The 19,287-nt window shown below is 41.0% G+C and overlaps 1 protein-coding gene across 6 annotated transcripts in view; it reads left to right on the top strand.

The window, feature by feature from the left end:
• LOC135216728 (uncharacterized) overlaps nucleotides 1-19,287 on the top strand; it is a 481,792-nt gene that overhangs the window by 88,790 nt on the left and 373,715 nt on the right. For all 6 annotated transcript variants that reach the window (XM_064252201.1, XM_064252232.1, XM_064252208.1 and 3 more), the window contains exon 5: nucleotides 14,145-14,255. In XM_064252201.1, coding sequence (XP_064108271.1) covers nucleotides 14,145-14,255 — 111 coding nt within the window. The remainder of the gene's footprint in view (nucleotides 1-14,144; nucleotides 14,256-19,287) is intronic.

Genomic DNA, 19,287 nt, shown 5'->3' on the forward strand with positions numbered 1-19,287 from the left:
TGGCAATAAGGTTTTGTATGAAAGCATTGAAAGTGTTTTTGAATGGGGTAAAATTTATTATCTGGATAGACCATCGGCCATTAGTGTATATGATCAAGGAGAGTGTGAATGCTAGGATTGCGAGGACAATTGAAGATTTGAGTGAGTTTGATTTTAGGTTAGAATATGTGCCAGGGAGTAAAAATGTGATTGCTGATGCAATGTCTAGGATGCATGATAGGGGCAACGGTGTCATGAAGAGTGACTGGGGTCTGAATGGGTGCCTGAGGGGTTGGTTGTAAAAGAGAGGTTTGAAGGGGGTGACAGAGTGTGTGAATGTTTGTTTTCAGCATTGAAAGACTTGGAAGGGAAAGGTCTGGTTGAAGAGGTACCTGGTAGTGCGAATGAGTTGCGAGTGAGGTTGATGAGGGAAGTGCAGAAGGGAGTGACATATACAGACGAACGAGGTGGGGAAGAGAAAATGTTGCATTAATTGCTGTTAGCAGTAGCTGAGCTGGTTGGAATCAAGGTGTTTTTGTATTTTGGATGAGACAGACTGGTCGAGTATCAAGGGAGGATAAGTACAGGTAGTGAGCATTGGGTTTTGAGGATTCAGTGTGGGGAAAATGGCTGTAATTGGTTGGTTAGGAAAGGGGACTATGAAGGGGGGTTTTGAATCAGGAGTAAAGAAGTGGGGAGGTAGCTGAGGATGAATGTGGTGAGGATGACTGTGATGTGGATAACCAGGTGGATGTGGCAGTGAATGTGTGTGTGCATGGGACTTGAGGGAAAATAATGGTGATGGTCAGAATAAATGATAGTGAATTCTGTGATTTGGTTGATACGGGGCCACAAGCTTCCTTGGTGAGTGGGTCAGTGGTGAGTGAACTGGAGAGATGTGATTGGGAAGTGAAAAGGCGGTGTACAAGTGTGAGGATACATGGGTTGGGACAAGGAGGTGTTTTAGTGTGGGAAGAGGTGCAATTAAAGGTTTAGGTTAGAAGATTTGGAAGTAGTATATAACTTTATAATCATGGGAGAAAATGATATGCCAGCTTGCTTTTTGATAGGGATAGATTTTTTGAGGATGCATGATGTAAGCATAGATATAGGAAATAGGATTCAGGATGGTAGTGCATTTGTAGTGAACTTTGTGGGGGTGATTGATATTACTAGAAGTGAGAATGATTTGTTGAGTGAGGAGGAGATTGAGGAAATGCAAGATAAGTGCTTGGAGATAAGTATGTTGCGGCAGTGTGTTTCGGGGAGTTTGGGTGTGTAAGATTCGCCGTGTGAGTTGGATGTGTATAAGAGGGTTGCTAAACAGTTTGTAGTTTGTTAAAACATTGTGTATTTTTTGCATCAGGAAGGGGTGTATGACAGGGAAGTGTATGTGCTGGTGTTTTCTGTTGAGTCAGCAGTGAGTATGTGTTTGTTGGTGCATGATCGGTTTGGGCATATGGGGAAAAATAAGTTGTGGGAATGCATGAAAAATTGTATGCACCTGGGTTGAATAAGATTTGTGTGGATGTGGCTGTTACGTGTGAAGACTGTCAGATGGGAAGTTTTAGGATTGGAGATAAGGTGTTGAAAGAGGTGGTTGAGATGGGGAGAATGAATGTGAATAAGGTAAGGGAGAAATTTGAAGGACCTTTTGAGATTTTGGAAATGGGACTGTGTGAATTGAGTTATGTGTTGGGGAAATTGCGAGTAGATGGGGATGTGGATGAGGTTAGGGCACACCATAACCAGCTCCGTAAGTGGAGGGAAGTACCGCAATATGTTCGGGAGAATGTGATGAGTGAGTGGTTGAGGTTGAATAAATGTGAGCCGAGTGTCAGTGAGCAAATGGGTCTGGAAGATCACCAGTTGGTGTTGGTTGAGTATGGAAGAAAGGGGAAGAAGGTAAGAAAAGGGAATGAAAGGGAGAAACGTGAGCTGCATGATAGAGAGGTTAGTGTTAGGATGAAAATGGTGGATAAGGCATGTAATACGGATGACTTTGAGGGGAGGAATGATACATATAGCGTGTGTGGGTTTGAATTGTCAGGGTTTAGTGAAATTTCATTAGGAAGGGAATCAGGATGTGGTTGGCAGTATGAATGAGTCTCTTGAGGAGTTTGGCTGGAGTGTAAATGAGGTAAGTGATTTGGTGGGAGAGTTGCAAGAGATATTGGGACAAGAGTTTGAAGGGGTAGATGAGATAGTGAGTGGGATTTGGGAGGATAGTAGTGAGGGAGATGGTAATGGGAGTCTGACTGGAAGTGGTCTTGGAGAAATGGATGGGAGTGTAACTGAGAGTGTGTATGAGGGCCCTCAAACAAGATCCAGGGGCCTGCGTCCAAGTATCCGTGGGTGTTGCAGAAGGCTGTTTAGTGTGGGTGTTGTGAGTGTAAAGAGATGTTATCAAATGTAACGGGGGAGGAAATATGGAGGAGTTATGGGAGTTCCATTTGACAACATCCTAGAGAGAGAGAGAGAGAGAGAGGGTAATTGGTGGTTGGATGGTTAGTAATTGAATTGGCTGTTGGTGAGTTCTGGGTTGTCTGCTGGTGCAGCTGGAGTTAGTTGTTAGAGTTCTGTGTTTCAGTCAGTCTGTGATCAGAGCCTGTGAATGACAGACGTTTTGGGCAGCAGTCTTAGCCGTGCTGTTGTTGGTCAGTTGTGTAGTGTTTTTAGGGAGTTCAGTTATTTGTGCTGTGTGTTTGAAGGTTGCTGTGTTCGTGTGTTGGGAGGTTGTTGAGCTTGTGAGATATATGCGAGTTGTGGTTGAGAGTTACTGTTGGGGGTTGTTGTTGGTGAGCTGTCGTGATTTCTTGGTGTTGTTAGTGGGTGTGTTTGTTGGCTTGTTGTGTTGATTTTTTTTGTGTTGTTGGTAATTGTTTGTGTAGTGGTCTTGAGTTGTGATTGTGTTCCTTTTTTGTTGTTGTGTTGTTGATTTCTGGTCCTTGGGTGTTGTATTGTGGGTTGTGGTTCTTGGTTGTTGTCTTTGTTATTGTTGGTATCTCTGAGGCCTTGACCTGCAGACAGCACAGCATAGCCCGGAGTATCTGGAGTTGGGTGAGTACATGTGTTTGTGTTTTTTTGTTCTGTGTGTAGGTATAGATCAATTGTCCTGCATGTGTTTCTGTAGTGTAAAGAGGGAAGTGTGACTGAGGGTGAGTTTGGTAGCTGGATTGATTAAGTTTATATGGGGGGGGATTCCGCCCGCTTATTTTTTTTAGCTTGTGATCCCGCCACAATACTAATATTATCATGAGGAAGAGATGATTAGAGATCAGTTTATTTTGGATTTTCATGATGATTGTGTGGGATGCTGCCACATAGATCCATGCAGGAAATGGAATGAAGGGTGACAAATTAAACCTGTAGATTCTTTAAAAGCTTGTATAATGAATATATACAGACATCAAGAGGACAGCAGCGGGAAGCAGGTCCGTGCTTGTCACTACAATGACCACTGGACAGTGACTGACTATGCATATGGCGGGAAAAAAAGCAGTGTTGATACATCTAATTACATTGTTGCCACAATGCATAATGAAATAGTGGTCTTACAATATGTGCAATGGGAAAAGATAAATGGAAACATAAATATCATTCTTCTACAAAATAATCTTAAAGCAAATATACATTAATGTTCATAAACTGTACGTAATTTAATTAATATACAGCATAACATTAAATATCTATACACCTCCCTCCCCCTTTATGCTCGTAGCAGTGTCTTGAGCGGAACATTAATTCCTCTGAGCTAGTTGAGGTGAATGACGAGGGACATTGGAGAGTTCGAATGACGGCTCTCTTTCCTGGCCAGAGCAAGGGGACACAGGGACTTGGGGAGAGGTGTCATTCAAATTAGCCACTGGGTGTAAATGTCTTCGGTTTTTTCGAAACCATACATGACCACTTGGAAGGCGTACTTCGTACTTTCTTGACATTCCGTGGCCCATCACGATGCCGACCTTGTCAATTGTAAAGGCTCATGGCCTGGTCGGTTTGGGCAGCAGTGCAATGGTCGTAATCTTCAGTCTTAGTGTGCCACTCCTCTGTGAATGATCTGGGATGAGCCGGAATATAAGTGCGGAGAGGATGGCCATAGAGAATCTGCGCAGGGGAGCGTCCAGTGGGGTTCGGTGTATTCCAAAGCTCCAGCAGTCCTCTATCAAAGGCTTCACAATCTATGTTCCCGGATGGGGCAGTCTTGATGATAAGGTGTTCAACAGCTTTCACTGCAGTTTCTGCGTGTCCATTAGCCTGAGGGTAATGTGGAGACGTGATGATGTGATGAACCCCAGCGGTCGGCAAATTGCTTGAAGTCGTGGCTGGAAAATGGGGGTCCTCCATCAGTTCTTAAGAGGAGGTGAAACACCAACCTCGCAGAAGAAAACACAGAACATTCTTGTAACCCTGGCTGCAGTTGTGTCACGTCCACAGGGAACAACCACAGGCCAGCCTGAAAGTCTATCGGCAATAACAAGGAAGGATTTCCTTGCTACGTGGAAGAAGTCAGCTGACACACTTTCGAAGGGCTGGGATGGATGGTCGTCATACTTGTAAGGTTCTTGATCCTGACAGGTGTTTGAATGTCGTCAAACTCCTTCAATCGAAGGGTTTTTCAAGAGTGGTGTCTCAAGCTAGTGCTGATAGTAGACGGCAATCTTCCAACAAAGTATATCAGGCAAAGGGCCCGATCTTTAGGTTGTGGTGTAGATGAAATGACATCTCGTCTTCTAAAACAACTCTGCCACAAATAGCGGATTTCCTTCTATATCTAAGGTCTGAGAGGGGTCTATCGTTGTCAACAATTAGGGGCTATAGATCTATGCCGAGTTCTGTTTTTCATGGCACAGAGGCCTGAAAATTTCGGTAACCCAGGACATCTCTGACATCATTTGATCTTTCAAGTGCTGTAAATCTAAGATGGAACAGTCAGTTTCCTGGAGCTTGGACATAGTCCTTAAGTGGCTTTCAGCTTTGAACCACTATGGGTTGAGAAGAACTCTCATTAGATGCAGTACCTATTTGAAGCAGCTTTCTCCCCTGGTAGGGAACAGTTGAAGGTTAGTGAGGCTCTCATGAAAATAGATATTTGATATATATATTTTTAGCAAGTCCATGAATCTCCACCACCTATAATGTGGGATTCAGATAAAAAATTACATTTTTATAATAAAGTTTTATTAGTGCTTACCCAGCATTGTAAATAGAGCCCACCCTCCAACCCTCTCATGGACAGTTTTTTCTTTGCTAGAAGGGAAACAAATTGAGGTATTTTCGTGCAGCTGTTCCTCTTCTCCCCAGAAAGTAGGTGGAGCCTATTCACCTACTGGCTACCAGAAGAAGTTATAACCGTGATTTTTAAAATTCAAGCTGACGTCGAAGTAGAAACTACAACTAATAAAACTTTATTTTATTATAAAAATGTCATTTTTCTAATTTTGTAGAATCTTCTAATTCATTGCATGTTGAAGTGGGTGATGAGGAGTTTTGTCTGCAGTTGGTGAGGGTACTGATGCTTTATTACAGACGAGCTGGGTTGACATAGACAGGTGCAGATGGATATGTAGTGCCCGACCTGCAATGAGAGAAAACTGACTTGGGGCCAGACGATTTGTGTTTTCTCACAGACATACATACACAGATAATATTGGCTACAAACATTGAATATATGTGAATTATATCACGGCGGCAAGGCCGTAGAATGCTCTACAGAATGGCTTAAGGAACAACGGAGTTACAATAATTATATGCAAGATATCCAGGGAAAAACGTTGACCTTACAAATACTCCCCCCACAAGACAATTATTATGGAATAATGATTGGATGATAAAATGCAATAAACCATCTTGGAGGTAGGAGGCAACCCAGTGTCCTTGTGATTACTTGTTGTGGGACGTCGTCAATAGCTGCGTCGTTTGGCGTTCTGGCTAACAGGATACCTCCCCTGGCAGCACCTGGGGTGTTCGACTGTTGTCAGTGGGCGTTCGCGGCCATGGATGGACATGTCGGGCATCATGGTAGTCGCTTCACAGTGAAGAAACATATTTTAAAGGAAAGGAAAATGCATCTTTATTCGAGTAGGTCTGCAGCAAGGAGGTATTCCTGGACGTGTTTGGGGTGTCTGTTCTCATGATTGTTCGAGAATACTCTGTTGTTTTGTGGAACTCCAGCATGTGGTCGTCCCTAGCGACACAACGCTTTAGATATGACGTAACATTTCATCTAGGGTCTTCTGAAAAGTTCTTGGGATGGAAACATTCGCTGGTTAGCTCTGCCCCTTTCAGCCCTGCCCTGAGATCGACATATATATACAGGACCCTGAGGAAGTGAAAAAAGGGAGAAAAGAGAAGAAGGAAGAGATGAAGGATAAGAGAAGAAGAGTAGGAGAGAGGGAAGAGGACGCACGAGAGAGAGTGGGAACGCAAAGAAGAAAGTAAAGTTCATAGTTAGAGAGAGAGAGAGATCCCTACAGGTGTGGCAGTAATGTCTGGGGTGCCAAGGAGGCTCGCAGGTGTGGCAGTGTCGTCGGGCGGGCCAAGGATGAATCTAGCGTCCCCTGATGGAGGCGAAGGGGCCCACGTCGTTGATGTGGATGTGTCTGAACTGCCGCCTGATTCTGTGTGCTGGCTGACCAGCACCAAGCTACCTGTCCTCATGACTTGTCTCACACACCAAAACGCGAAATGAGCGACGTTTTTAGTCCACTGATGATGTTGGGTTCGTCAAAGTCAAGACTAGCTGCCATGTGGATCTGTTAATGACTCCGAGTGCGGTAGACGTGTGTCGTTAATGGCGAGAGCCAAACCGTTCGAACAATGCCAGAAGACACCTGGAGAAGGTGTGCCATATTGAGTCCATTAATGGCGTTGGTGTCGACCGTGGAAAGGATCTTTCACGGTTCTCTGCTGTCACTGTCCAATCCAGGAGGTCACCAGTTTTGAGGGCTAGAGAGGAAGACAGATAACTGGGTACGAATGCTTTATTACAGACGAGCTGGGTTGACATAGACAGGTGTGGACATATATGTAGTGCCTAACCTGCTCTGAGAGAAAACTGACTTGGGGCCAGCCGATTTATGTTTCTTACAGACATACATACATAGATAATATTGGCTACAAACATTGAATATATGTGAATTATATCTCGGCGGCAAGGCCAGAGAATGCTCTACAGAATGGTAAAAGAAACAATGCAACTACAATAATTATGTACAAGATATCTAGGAAAAAGCATTGTCCTTACAATGGTGGTGTTAGACTGAAAGTTAAACTTCCAGATGATAAAGTAAAAATTTGTGTTTTGGAGAATGTTTTGTTTTTACCTGAATTAGCTTACAATTTAATATCAGTCTCTAAAGCTGTTCAAGGTTGTAAAACCGTAAATTTTCATGAAGTATAATGTAAGATTTTCAGTAACAGAAGGGAATTGGTAGACATAGGAAATAAGATAGGTAACTTGTTTTTTCTTGACTGTTATCATGAAGTAGGTGCATATTGTTGTAATGTTTCCTCTAATGAAATGTTATGACACAGAAGATTTTGTCATTTAGGTATGAACAATTTAAGAAAATTGGTGACTAAAGAAAGAGTTAAGGATATTGACTGTGAAATCACTAAAGATACTTTTGTATGTGAGAATTGCTGTAATGGTAAAAGCCATAGTGTTCTATTTCCCAGTGCTGAAGGTAAAAGAGAAACCAAAATACCAGTGGTGCATGTTATCATTCCCTTATTTGCTCTAGTAATCAGAAATCTGGTCAAAATGTTAATGTAACTTCCAACAGTAACACTGTTACTAAAACGAGAGCAACAGAGCCCAAAGAAAGGCCTAACGTAAGTAATTTTAACAATCAATCAGCCGAAAAGCCAACAGTAAATGATAGTAGAATGGGTTCTAACAGTATCAAAGAATAACTGCATCAGGTACAGTACGTAGCAGTAATTGCCAAGAAAAAGTAACCCAAGGGGTTTTTTTTATACAGGAAGCCAAAGGAACTTCATAGCAGTCGTTTTGGCCACTGAATTGAATTTCTAGTCCTCAGCAAAGTATCCTTAATTATAGCACCCTTTGCGACTGATATTATAGAGGGAGAATTTGATTTGGTAGCATGTAGGCTAAAGATAGCATGTAGGCTAAAGATAGCCCAACGAATCCTGAAGCTAAGGTTACTAGTGCATGACAGTGAATGCGCCCATTCATAACACTGAGGACGTTTAGAAAATAAGGGCTATGTATTGGCTGACCGGGAGGTAAATAGTGATAAGTTAGAAAATGTAGAGATTCTGATAGGAGCCGACTATTTCAATCATTTCATCTATGGTCTTGAAAAGTGTGATGGCATTAGTTTATTCGTGACACTGAATGGGGAATCCCCCTATGGGAGACTCCCAGGTTGGGCTAGACAGGGCACTGGCACATACTCTGTAAGAATGCTGCACATGTTAGGTACAAGAGACCGAACATGACGTAGATGAGTGGTGGAGATTAGATACACTAGGTATTCACCCAAACGAGCAATTCATTGTCTCACACCAGGGCACAATGCACCGTGTCGTAAACAGTGTAAAGCAAACCTCACGATGGTTATATGGTTAGTCTGCCGTTCCTTGACTGTGAGAGACCAACTACCAATTTTAAGCTCGCCATTGCTTATTTGAAATCACTAAGTGGAAGATTCAATAGCGATCCCGTTTACTATTAAGAGTATTCAGATGTAATTCAGATGTATGTAGATAATGGGTTTATTAGCAGAGTCCCGTAACTGCAGGCTATTTTATACCACACTTTGGGGTAACGAAAGTAGTGTTTAATGCATCTTCAAAGCAAAAGGGGGAGAAATCACTTAATGAGTGTTTGTATCCTGGTCCTAATTTGGTAGAAGTGTTGTGTAATGTGCTGCTGAGATTCAGAAGTAAGCCATAAGCAGTTACAGCAGATATATCCAAAGTTTTCACCGAGTTTTGTGAGATCCTAGAGATGCAAAATACTCCCATTTTCTGTGGCTGGAAAACTAAATACATCAGATAGTTTTGCTATGTTTGAATTTAATGTAGTATTGTTTGGAGTAAGCTCAAGCCCCTACCTCTTACAGTCTTACAAAGTCATCTAGGAGGGAGGGTAGAGACGATCTCTTAATGAATTTCTATGTAGATAACTTTTTCAATACATATGATAATGAAGTTAGCTTGAGGGAAGACTCAACCAAAATTACTACTGTTCTAGAATGATACTCATATGCCACTCAGGGACTGAGCTATCGACAGCAAGCAGTTTGATAAAGAAGCTCATGTAGGCGATGCTTTAGAAGTTCTAATTTTTGGAATGATTATGAATTACAAATCCAATCCCATTTAAGGGGAAGGGAGTGATTAGCTGTAATTGATAACCTCGTAAAAAGAATACAGTACAGATCCCTCAATTAGAACTTATGGCTTTACTAGGGGTCAGATTAGCTAAGCACCTTAATCAAATTTTCAACTTCAGTAGAGTAATCTTATGGGGAGACAGCAAAGTTGCCATTGCATGGGTTGGAAATAAAGAAGAGAATAAGAATACCTTTATTGCAAACAGGGCATGGATTCCAGTTGAAGTATGTATTATATATATTTAAATTACACTTTTTGTTGACCTATAGTTGATAGATAGATGTGGTGAACAATGACATTCTTTGAACTAATAGATATCAGCATTAGCTCTCATGGAGACAAAAGTGAATATTCTTTGTTAAGAAGAATCAACTGTCTCAGAGGTCACATTGACAAAACCTGAGTTTGCATGGAAAATTCATCGAACGTTGTGTTTGTACGTTCGTTTGTTTCTTTGGACAGAACCAGTGAGAGATAAGTGTTATTTAAAGTAGATACTTTCCTAACAAGGAGAATATAAAATGTAGAAAACTCTATTATGTGTAGATCAGGAATTATGAAATAAATGATGTGTTATCACACAATCAGGTTTGGACAATGAACTCGTTACACATCTATGACGTAATCTAAAGGGAGTGGTTTTACGAGAATGCTCGTTCGTTTGTATGACACGTTTTACCTCCCCTGTATCATATAATTTTTGGGGCATTATTCGACCAGCTTTTTCTTGAAGATGAAGGGTGCGTGAATTCCTTTTCAGCATCCTGAACTATTTGAGGTGACGTGTGAAGTGGTAGAAAACCTTCTTTCATGAGAGATTTGTGAGAAAGTATTATCATTCTCTTTATGGGATTTGTTATTATTTTTGACAGTTATGTTAATAAGAATTATATTTCTTTCTGACAGGAACACTTTTGATCTGTCACTCTGTCGGCCTCTGTGAGCCGAATTTAATAATTCACTATGCTGTTTAACGTGTTGAAGAGACTTAATTGATTTACTGCATGACTATTCAATTTTTGTGGAATTAATGTCAGAGTATGGCGAGAAGTCTCTTTTTTTATTTGTTGGAATTTGTTGGAATGGTTCAGTTTCCCGGGATCTTGTTCTGTGTCGAGTTTTAATTATTGATTTCAGCCTCTCATTAGAATATCTTTCTAGCTGTCTGGGGATAGTTAGAATTTTGCTTTTTCTCTAGCGAAATTTAGTTATTTTTGTTGTTCAAAGTTTAATTCAGTGTCCAAATTAATATTTGCAATTGTCTTGTGACTTGATTAAAGATTTCCAGTAGGTCACATTGCCATATTCAGTTTTGTGACATGATGAAAGAAAAGCCAGCTGATGTGTTGTCCCGTGAGGCAGATGTCAACTCTCTACATGCGGAATCTTAATGGGCAAGAGGCCCTACCATGTTGCATACCCCAGGACTCCTAATAGCAGAAACCAAGGAACAACCAGACGATGTATCTTCGTTAACCATAATATCAGCAATATGAGTATTGCAAAAAGAGCTACCGCTAGCATTTCCTGCATTGTTACTTCACTTTTGCGAGAGTATTTCCAACTATAGCTCCTTTTTTCAAATCATGAAACATGTTTGTAAATTTGTGAGAATATGAGATAATCCTTTAAATACGTTAGCTTATGTAGAACAATGTCATCATTGGGCCACATTATGTAAATATCTAGAAGAGGGTGGAAAGGTTTCTCATGAAATTGTATACAAGATAACGATTGACTCATGCAGGTACCACTAAGAATGATTTAATTATGTTTCCTCCCAAGTGAAAAATAGTAATGCTGTTACTTAAACATATTCATGAGACCAAACTTCTTTGTGGAGTCAATACACTTATCTCAATATTCAGGCAAGAGAGTATTAGCAAAGAAGGTAGTTAACAGATGCCTAACATGTAAGATGATGATGCTCAGGGCTCCATTGACTCAACCTCCTCAACCCTCACTACCAAGCCCTGATGTGACTCTGACAACTCCGTTCAATCTTGTGGGACTTGCTTGATCTTATAGGTCCTACAGATCTACAGGAGGGACATGCCTACATCCTCTTGATCACCTGTCTCAGCACTCTTGTAGTTTACTTAGATCTGGTGAGAAACTTGAGTACTGACACCTTTGTCATGTGTATACGCAGATTTGCTGCCAATCATGGTGCACCAGCAGAGATCTGCAGCGGTAATTATGCCACATTTAAGTTGAAAAGTACCTTCTTGGCTAACCTATGTGACCCAGAAATTTTTTAAGCAACGAGGAATTTGTTGGAATTTCCAGACACCACATTCCCCCTGGAAAGGTGGAATGTTTGAAGACTCATCGAGGTTATGAAGTGAATCCTGGCAGTCTTGTTCAACAAGACCTTGTTCAAGGAGGAGCAAGCAAGGACTCTTGTCAGGGAAGCCAAGTGTTGCAGTCAACATTCATCTGGTTATGCATCTTCTACAAGATCGAATTATTCATCTGCTGCCAGCTGTAGCGCCTGATGAAAGTATGATGGGACACTTTCACAATGAAGAAAATTCATAATGAATATTTCAAGTTAGATGATGCTCTCTGAAGCTTTTGGCTACATTGGAGCAATGAATATTTGCAGTGCTTTCGGCAAAGACATGACTACGGCTCGGGTACTTCGGCCCCTTACAATGTGATGACGTCGCACTAGTGCAAAAAAACTGATCGATGGCCTAAGTTTTGGCCTCTAGGAAGGACTATAGAACTATATCCTGGAAATGATGGTGTCGTGTCCAGTAAAGGTTTTGTGTGAGGGCAAAGAATATCTTGTCCCAATAGAAAATATTGTGTTGCATGAAGTGAACGACTGACATTTAGACATGATGTGAATGACGAGAACAAATTCGTAAACAATGAACGTCAAGGTAATGAAAGGGTAGGTATAATTCCTAAAGAAACTCATGAACTGATAAATAAGTCAGAGACAATGGATGCTGACCATAGCAATGAATTGAGTCATGTGGAATATAACACAGTTGGGGCTAGACCCAAAGGAAAAGCTGCTCTCTTTTAATGAGAAATTTAATACGAGATAGTAAACTCTAGTATTTTGTGTCATGTATAAACATTATTTCTGAAAGGAATTAGCCAGTGTGTATATTCCAAGTATTTCTTTAGTTTATGTGTACCATGTCTGCTCTTTAGTTCCACGCTGGATGGGTGGTTTTTGAGCTCGGCTGCCAGTCCGGTGGTCCGTAGTTCGATTCCCTGCTCAACCAACGCGGAATCAGAGGAATTTATTTCTGGTGATAGAAATGCATTTTTCGATATAGTGTGGTTCGGATCCCACAATAAACTGTAGGTCCCGTTGCTAGGTAACCAATTGGTTCCTAGCCACATAAAAATATCTAATCCTTCGGGCCAGCCCTAGGAGAGCTGTTAATCAGCTTAGTGGTCTGGTCAAACTAATACATACTTAACTTTTTAACCATGTCTGCTCAAATGTGAGGCACAAAGTAGTGTCAAAACTGTATTGTCATGCCGCGAGCCAGATTCAGTTTTGTGAGGCTTCCACATTTGTATCTGGTCCGCAAGTAAAAAATAGAACGTTATCAACCTCAGTTGTTATTAGTTAATTTCTGCTGTATCTGGTTGGAGGATGTCGTCAAAAGTTACCGTGGAGAGTTTTTGATGTCATAAAAAACTTCCGTCTAGGCAATTTAAACATTGTTTAGTACAGTCAAATCGTTTGTGGTATATGTGTCCCACAGACATGCAATCAATGTAGAATTTTGGGATGGCATAGATGACACGAAGTTTTCCAATTGATTTTTTTGATATTGTGAATTTTGTTCTGTGGTACCAATTGGTAAATTCTGAAACATGCAACAATAGTTGCATTGTTAGTTTTGGATACCTTTTCTGATCGCCACTCTGCTAGGAAAATTAACTTTGTAATTCAAGGACTCTAGAAATTGTCCTGGAAGCGTCTCTATGCATGACTATAAAAGCCGATGTCAATAAGCAAACAACCTATTTCCTAGTAGCCTAAATCCTCATAAGGTCAGGTGCGGCAGGTGTGACTTTAGAAAGCCTGGCTCTCCAGAGATAAGCACGCTGTAGCAAAGTCCAGCCTTCTCCTGGAGATTAAAGAGGCACAGTGTATGTCAGCAGAACGAGTGATTGGGGAAAATAAACCTTGAATTGTTTTGAAGTGGAACAATTTTTCGAACTTTAGCGAAATTGCTGAAGTCCAGAAATGATCATGGTAACTCAAGCCAATTTTTCCTTTGTACTAATATGTTTCCCTAGGCCACGAGGCCAACTTTGTTATCCTGGCTGTTGCTAGTTTTGATGAGTTTTGATGTGTGATTAAAGGAAATGAGTGCAGCCGGGGCATTAATAATCTAAATTTTGTAATAAAATTGTAAATATTTGGTTAGTTTCTGTAGTCTAACACCCGAGTCTGAGGTTTGCAGTCATGTCTGTAGAACTACACATCCCAAGCCTACCACATCCTGGCTGAGAATCAGAATTGATACAGTCCATTCAACATTGTAAAAGAAATTCTCAACAGTGTTGTTGCAATCTTTCACGTGATCTTAAAGGAGATGTGAACTGATAAATCATTATTGTAACTATCATATTCACTTTCTAACACAATAATGTTTTTGCCACTTCAGTAAAGGTGCTGTTTTTCAGCTGTTGTGGATGATATTCATTTACTGACTGACTTTTGAATAAGCCTTTCATGGAAGCCAGAGAGATTATTTGTTTGTATATAACTTACTGCATCGTTGGTCCTCAACAATGTTGTTTTTTTTTCACAGATAATGAGAGACTTTAAAAATGCTTTACAAAGTAGCATTAGCACTCTGAAGAAATTAAAACAAGTTATAGAAGACCAGCACGACAACATGGAAGCAAAACCACGTAACCAGGTGAGTGTCATTTGCTTAACTTAGTAACTTGTTTAGATTTATTTATAAACTGATATTCGTATTTCCCATAGCTTGAGGCATTTAGCAGGTATTGTCATGTGACTTGGACGCGGGTTCAAACCACTTTAGATCTGAAACATATTCTCTAAATTAATTTCCAGTTACACTGTTGGCAAACCAAAACGACTACCAACATGTAGTACATTTCCAAATAGATATTAATTAGTGCCACAAATGGAGACTGAGTATTTTCTGTATGATAGCATTGATTATTATTTGTTGTTGGGCAAAGCTTTTTAGTATTCCAAGAAATACATGTCTACTAAAAAAATTCAAATCAGTTGTTTATATTTTGTAAGATGACACCAAATTTGCCAATGTAACGCATGGAAAGTTATATTCCTTGATATTATTAGCATCAAATACCAAAATTAATGCCGTTTGTTTTGTTTTATATTCCTTATTATTAAGATTTTACCTTTTAATCCGTTTGAAACATTTACTTTCAATGGTTAACAATGAAAATATATCTAAAAAGCAATTGCATTTCCGGGAATTCTTGGATTATTTTCTAATTGTCCCGAAATCCCGATCCAAAATCGGGATTAAAATGGAAACCCTAATTGGGACCTTATCTAAGATGAGCTTGTTTCACTTCTCATCTCTACCAACAGTACAGACTAGTGAATATTGGCTATCAGGCTATTGAACCTAGGCTATTATTAATATTACTATATTATCATACCTATGGATGAAGCTTATATGGGATGATAGTGTTGGAGATGACAATTATTTTGCCATACTGTTGTCAAATTTTATTGTGTCAGTTTGACCCATGAATAAAGAACAATAATTAGTTCTGCTTCTAGAGAGTAAATCAGTACTGTAAGTTTATGGTGGAAAGAAAGGCTCTTAGCGTTGACCAATTGGTCAGCTATTGGTCATATGTATACAAACTATAGCAGACTGAATTCAAATTTTTATTTCTACATATAGTACACATTGTCCTTGATAAATGCTGTAGATAATTTACCAATCTTTAAAGACTGCTCAGAAAATAACCATAATGTAGTCTCATATCAGCAAAACTTTATTGCTTAACTGTATAAGGAATATACCAACAAAATTAAATATTTTTATTTCTGCATAAAGTAGTACATATTGTATATAGTAAATGGTGCATAAATCATTTGACAGTCTTGGTGGACAGCCAGGAAAACACATTTTAAAGAGTACAGGGTTTCCCATTAGATTATATGGGTTGCCCATTGTTTACATAAGAATCATCGCATAGCGATGGCGCCAGGTAGTGCACGTCACAGACTGCTTTGACTGTTACATGCTGTCCAATCCCCTCTCTTTATAGCTATGATTCCGAATACTATTATGCATTCACGCTGTTATAGGGGAGCTTTCGGTTCAGAGACCGACTTCTAACTGAGAGAAATGGTGGGGGGATTTATGGGGTACAGACTGATAAACATGTATGCAACCAGTCATGTTACAATATTAACTCTGCATTGTGTTAGGACCAATTGAAGAAATTGGGGGATTCATACACTAGTTGCACATATTCCTTCATCTTATCCTGTAGATGGGATGGGCACCACCGGAGGCTGCTCTCTTGCTGTAGCTCTCTTATCAGGTAAGCAGCAACAAACACCATGTGAGTGTTAGCCAATTTTCTAGTTCAGCTAGATCACTCCTTGGTGCTTTGAATCAGTGTAGTCCATTCATTTCAACCCCCTAGCAATGTGGGATTCAGCTAATTAATTATTTGGTAAGTTACTAATCTTTCTATTGCTGCTCCAACTTTGTCATCTGTTCCCAGTCCTCTAATTAATCAACTGGCTCCTTTACCCAGCTCCCCCCTTCTGGTCCAGACCTCATTGCGAGCCTCGAATAAAAAATTGTGTGTAGGTTCAGTGCTTATCCATAGGGATAAGGAATAGAATATAAAAGCTGTATGTAGAATGGAGGAGGCAGCTGTTTGTGCCACTGATGGTCCCAGGCAATGGTCACTGGCATACTCCCCTGCATCTGGGAGTAATCATAGCAGAGGCTGTAGGGAAGTCGGTGGGGACTGTCCATGGACAGTCGTCCCCTTGATTGGAACTGTTGCAGCAACCCAGGTCGTGACGATGAATGGCTGTTGGAGAGGCATCCAGAGGTTAGTGAAGTGTCAGTGGAGGAGGTGACTGTTTGTCCCACCAACGTTCTTAGGCAAAGGTGGCTGGCACACTCCCCTACATCTGGGGGCAGTCATACCTGATGCCATAGGGAGGTCGATGGGGACTGCCATGGACAGTCATCCCCTCAGTTGGACCTTTTGTAGTATCCCAGATTACAACAAAAATTAGCTATTGAGAAAGGCATCCAAAAAGAAGTGCACATTTTGTCCCCAAGTTCTGAGGGGTACAGTCCTGAGAATATGCACCAGTTGCACTTTAGTGATGAATCATGGCCATTGAAGAGCTTGGTTTCGAACATGGTCCACTCTCCCCCCAGTTCTGTGTAATAGATTAAGCGCGTCAGGAAACCTTCATGCAGGTTTTGAGACTCCCTGGAACATTAAATCTCTGGAATGATCTGTGCTAGAGCCAGGGCGTTCTTCTGCAACACGTTCCTCTTCTTCTGGGGGGAGGGGAAGTGCACTCGATGGCACCAGAGCTCCCAATAGTGCCACAACAGCCAATGGTGCCAGAGCACTCAATTGCATCTGAGTGCCCATGAGCAAACAAGCTTTTACTAACCTGAGTGCCCAGTAGCACCTGAGCACCTAGGGACGCCTGAGGCTCTAGTTTTTCAGTGCCTGCTAGTATACAGTCAAGCGTGTTCACATGAAAAGGCCCTTGCCTTTGCACTCTGGAACGTGCATGGTGTCAGATGCCAAATGAGTGGTGCCAGCTATTCTTTGGTCTTTCATGGATCATTCATTATTACGGATTCAGCGTCATATATTTGACATTCTGAGTCTGCTCAAGAAAGACCCTTCTTCTAAAACGGGACCCTAGGATGATGTTTTGGATCATGCTCACCTCTGATTGCTTATGCGGCATCATTGATGAACCTGCTACATAACTTCCCAGAGTTCTTCACTCCTGCAGCCCCTGCTGCTCCAGCTTAGACATTTTTTCGTGATGGATAAGCCTGCTGATGACAGACTACCGTAAATAATACTGTATCCTTCAGTGAGGATGGTTCTCGGAAAATTGGATATCCTTGCGGAGAAAAGAAAGCAGGGGAGTTCTTCATTCAGCAATCTCCCTTCTCATCTTGAGCAGTGGTGGTATTAGACTTATGGTTTAATAGACTCATTGTGTAGGTTGGTTTTCAACGTAGTCGAAGTGATGTTTCCCCCTAAGGAGATTGATCATCTTAAAAACCTCTCCAGGATTTTGAGGTTCTGAGTTGCTTGGTGGGTGCATTGGCCTAGAAAATAAAAAAAATTCCTAATAGGTACCAGAAGACAGTGACTGATTGGCTGAATGTCCTTTCTTTGTGCGGATGAGGGAATAAGGGATGGATCTTAAGAATTGACATTGCCTAGCCAACAGCCATACCACATTGAAAGCACCGCTGCTTGTCCAATCAGCAAAGTTAAGCAACATTGGGTCTGGTCAGTACTTGGATAGGTGACCGCCTGGGAATACCAGATGTATGCCTTAAGTATCCTGAAAAAGAGAGCTCTGGTGCTTTTTTTGGAGAAAATATGTCACTTCTTCGCAGAAGTCAGTACTGTTATATTCTCCTCTCGACCACCAACACCTCTTTATAGTGTGACAGTGAGTGACCTTTCTTTGGAACTGTAAAAGAAGAGCAATCAAAAGTTTCTCACTCATTCTACTAGATGCCCTAGGGATCTGACTATTGCAAGAACCAGGAATGCCTCTCCCCTTCAAAGTTTACCATTCCGAGGTAGCAGAACCAGAGCCAGTCTAGATCACGATTGAACCCTTGTTTCTCTGCTTGAGTTTTTTTAAAAGCTGTCTACCTGAATGTGAGGACCGTGTCTTTCATGCGCTTGCAGAAGCGGGGTTTCTGCATTTTTTGGAAGGAGTGCAGCAATAGGGGAGATGAGTAATGGATAGTGTTAGTGCTCAAGGAAGGATATCCTATTCCCTTCAGAGTAAAACCTCCATCGGTCAAGAGGCTCATCATGTTGACCGCCTACTTGGTAGACTCTGAAAGGTTTTCTGCACTGGTGAATGAAGTGGTCTTATTCCTCAAGAAGAGAACCCTAGAGGAAGTAAAGGACATTAGGCCAGACCGTTCCTACAACCATCTATTTATGGTATCTAAAGCATCAGGGGGACTAGGGGCCAGTGTTGGTTGTGAGCACCCTGAATTTCTTTATAGAGAAGGGGAAGTTCAGGATGGAGACAAGCTACTCTGTCATGTCATCAATCCAGAGGAGTGACTGGATGGCATCCATAGACATGTTGGATGCCTACCTCCATGTGGCCATTCATCAGAAGTCGAGGAAATACGTATCTACCCCTTTGTGTTTCATTGAAGAGTTTACTAATTTCGAGCATTATGCTTTAGCCTTTCAACTGCTCCACAAGTATTTACACGAGTCCTTGCTCCGCTTGCAAAATGGTTACATCTGATGGGGATAAATATATCCCTCTTCTTACATGACTGGTTAATTGGTTCGCAGTCGGAGAAGAGGTGCATGGAATGCATTACAGAGACGATTCATCTAACAGAAGAATCAGGAATTCCTGTCAACTTTTAGAAGTCCTATCTGATTCCATCTCAGACAATTCTCTATTTAGGGATGATGATATATTCTCAGTGTTTTCAGGTTTCTCCATTCCCCAAGAGAATTCATGTCAAGCTTAGTTTTGATCATACAGTTTGTCCATTTAAAGAGACTTCACATACGAACTCTTCAATTTTAACTGAGGGCCAGCTGGGATAGGAAAACACACCTAGATACATTTGTTTTCCAAATATCACAAATAATAAAAGAGGACATTCTTTAGTGGATATAATAGGTAGGCTTTCTCAAGGGAAGTCTCTGTCT

Source organism: Macrobrachium nipponense, chromosome 19, assembly GCF_015104395.2.
Source record: "Macrobrachium nipponense isolate FS-2020 chromosome 19, ASM1510439v2, whole genome shotgun sequence".
NCBI lineage: Eukaryota > Metazoa > Arthropoda > Malacostraca > Decapoda > Palaemonidae > Macrobrachium > Macrobrachium nipponense.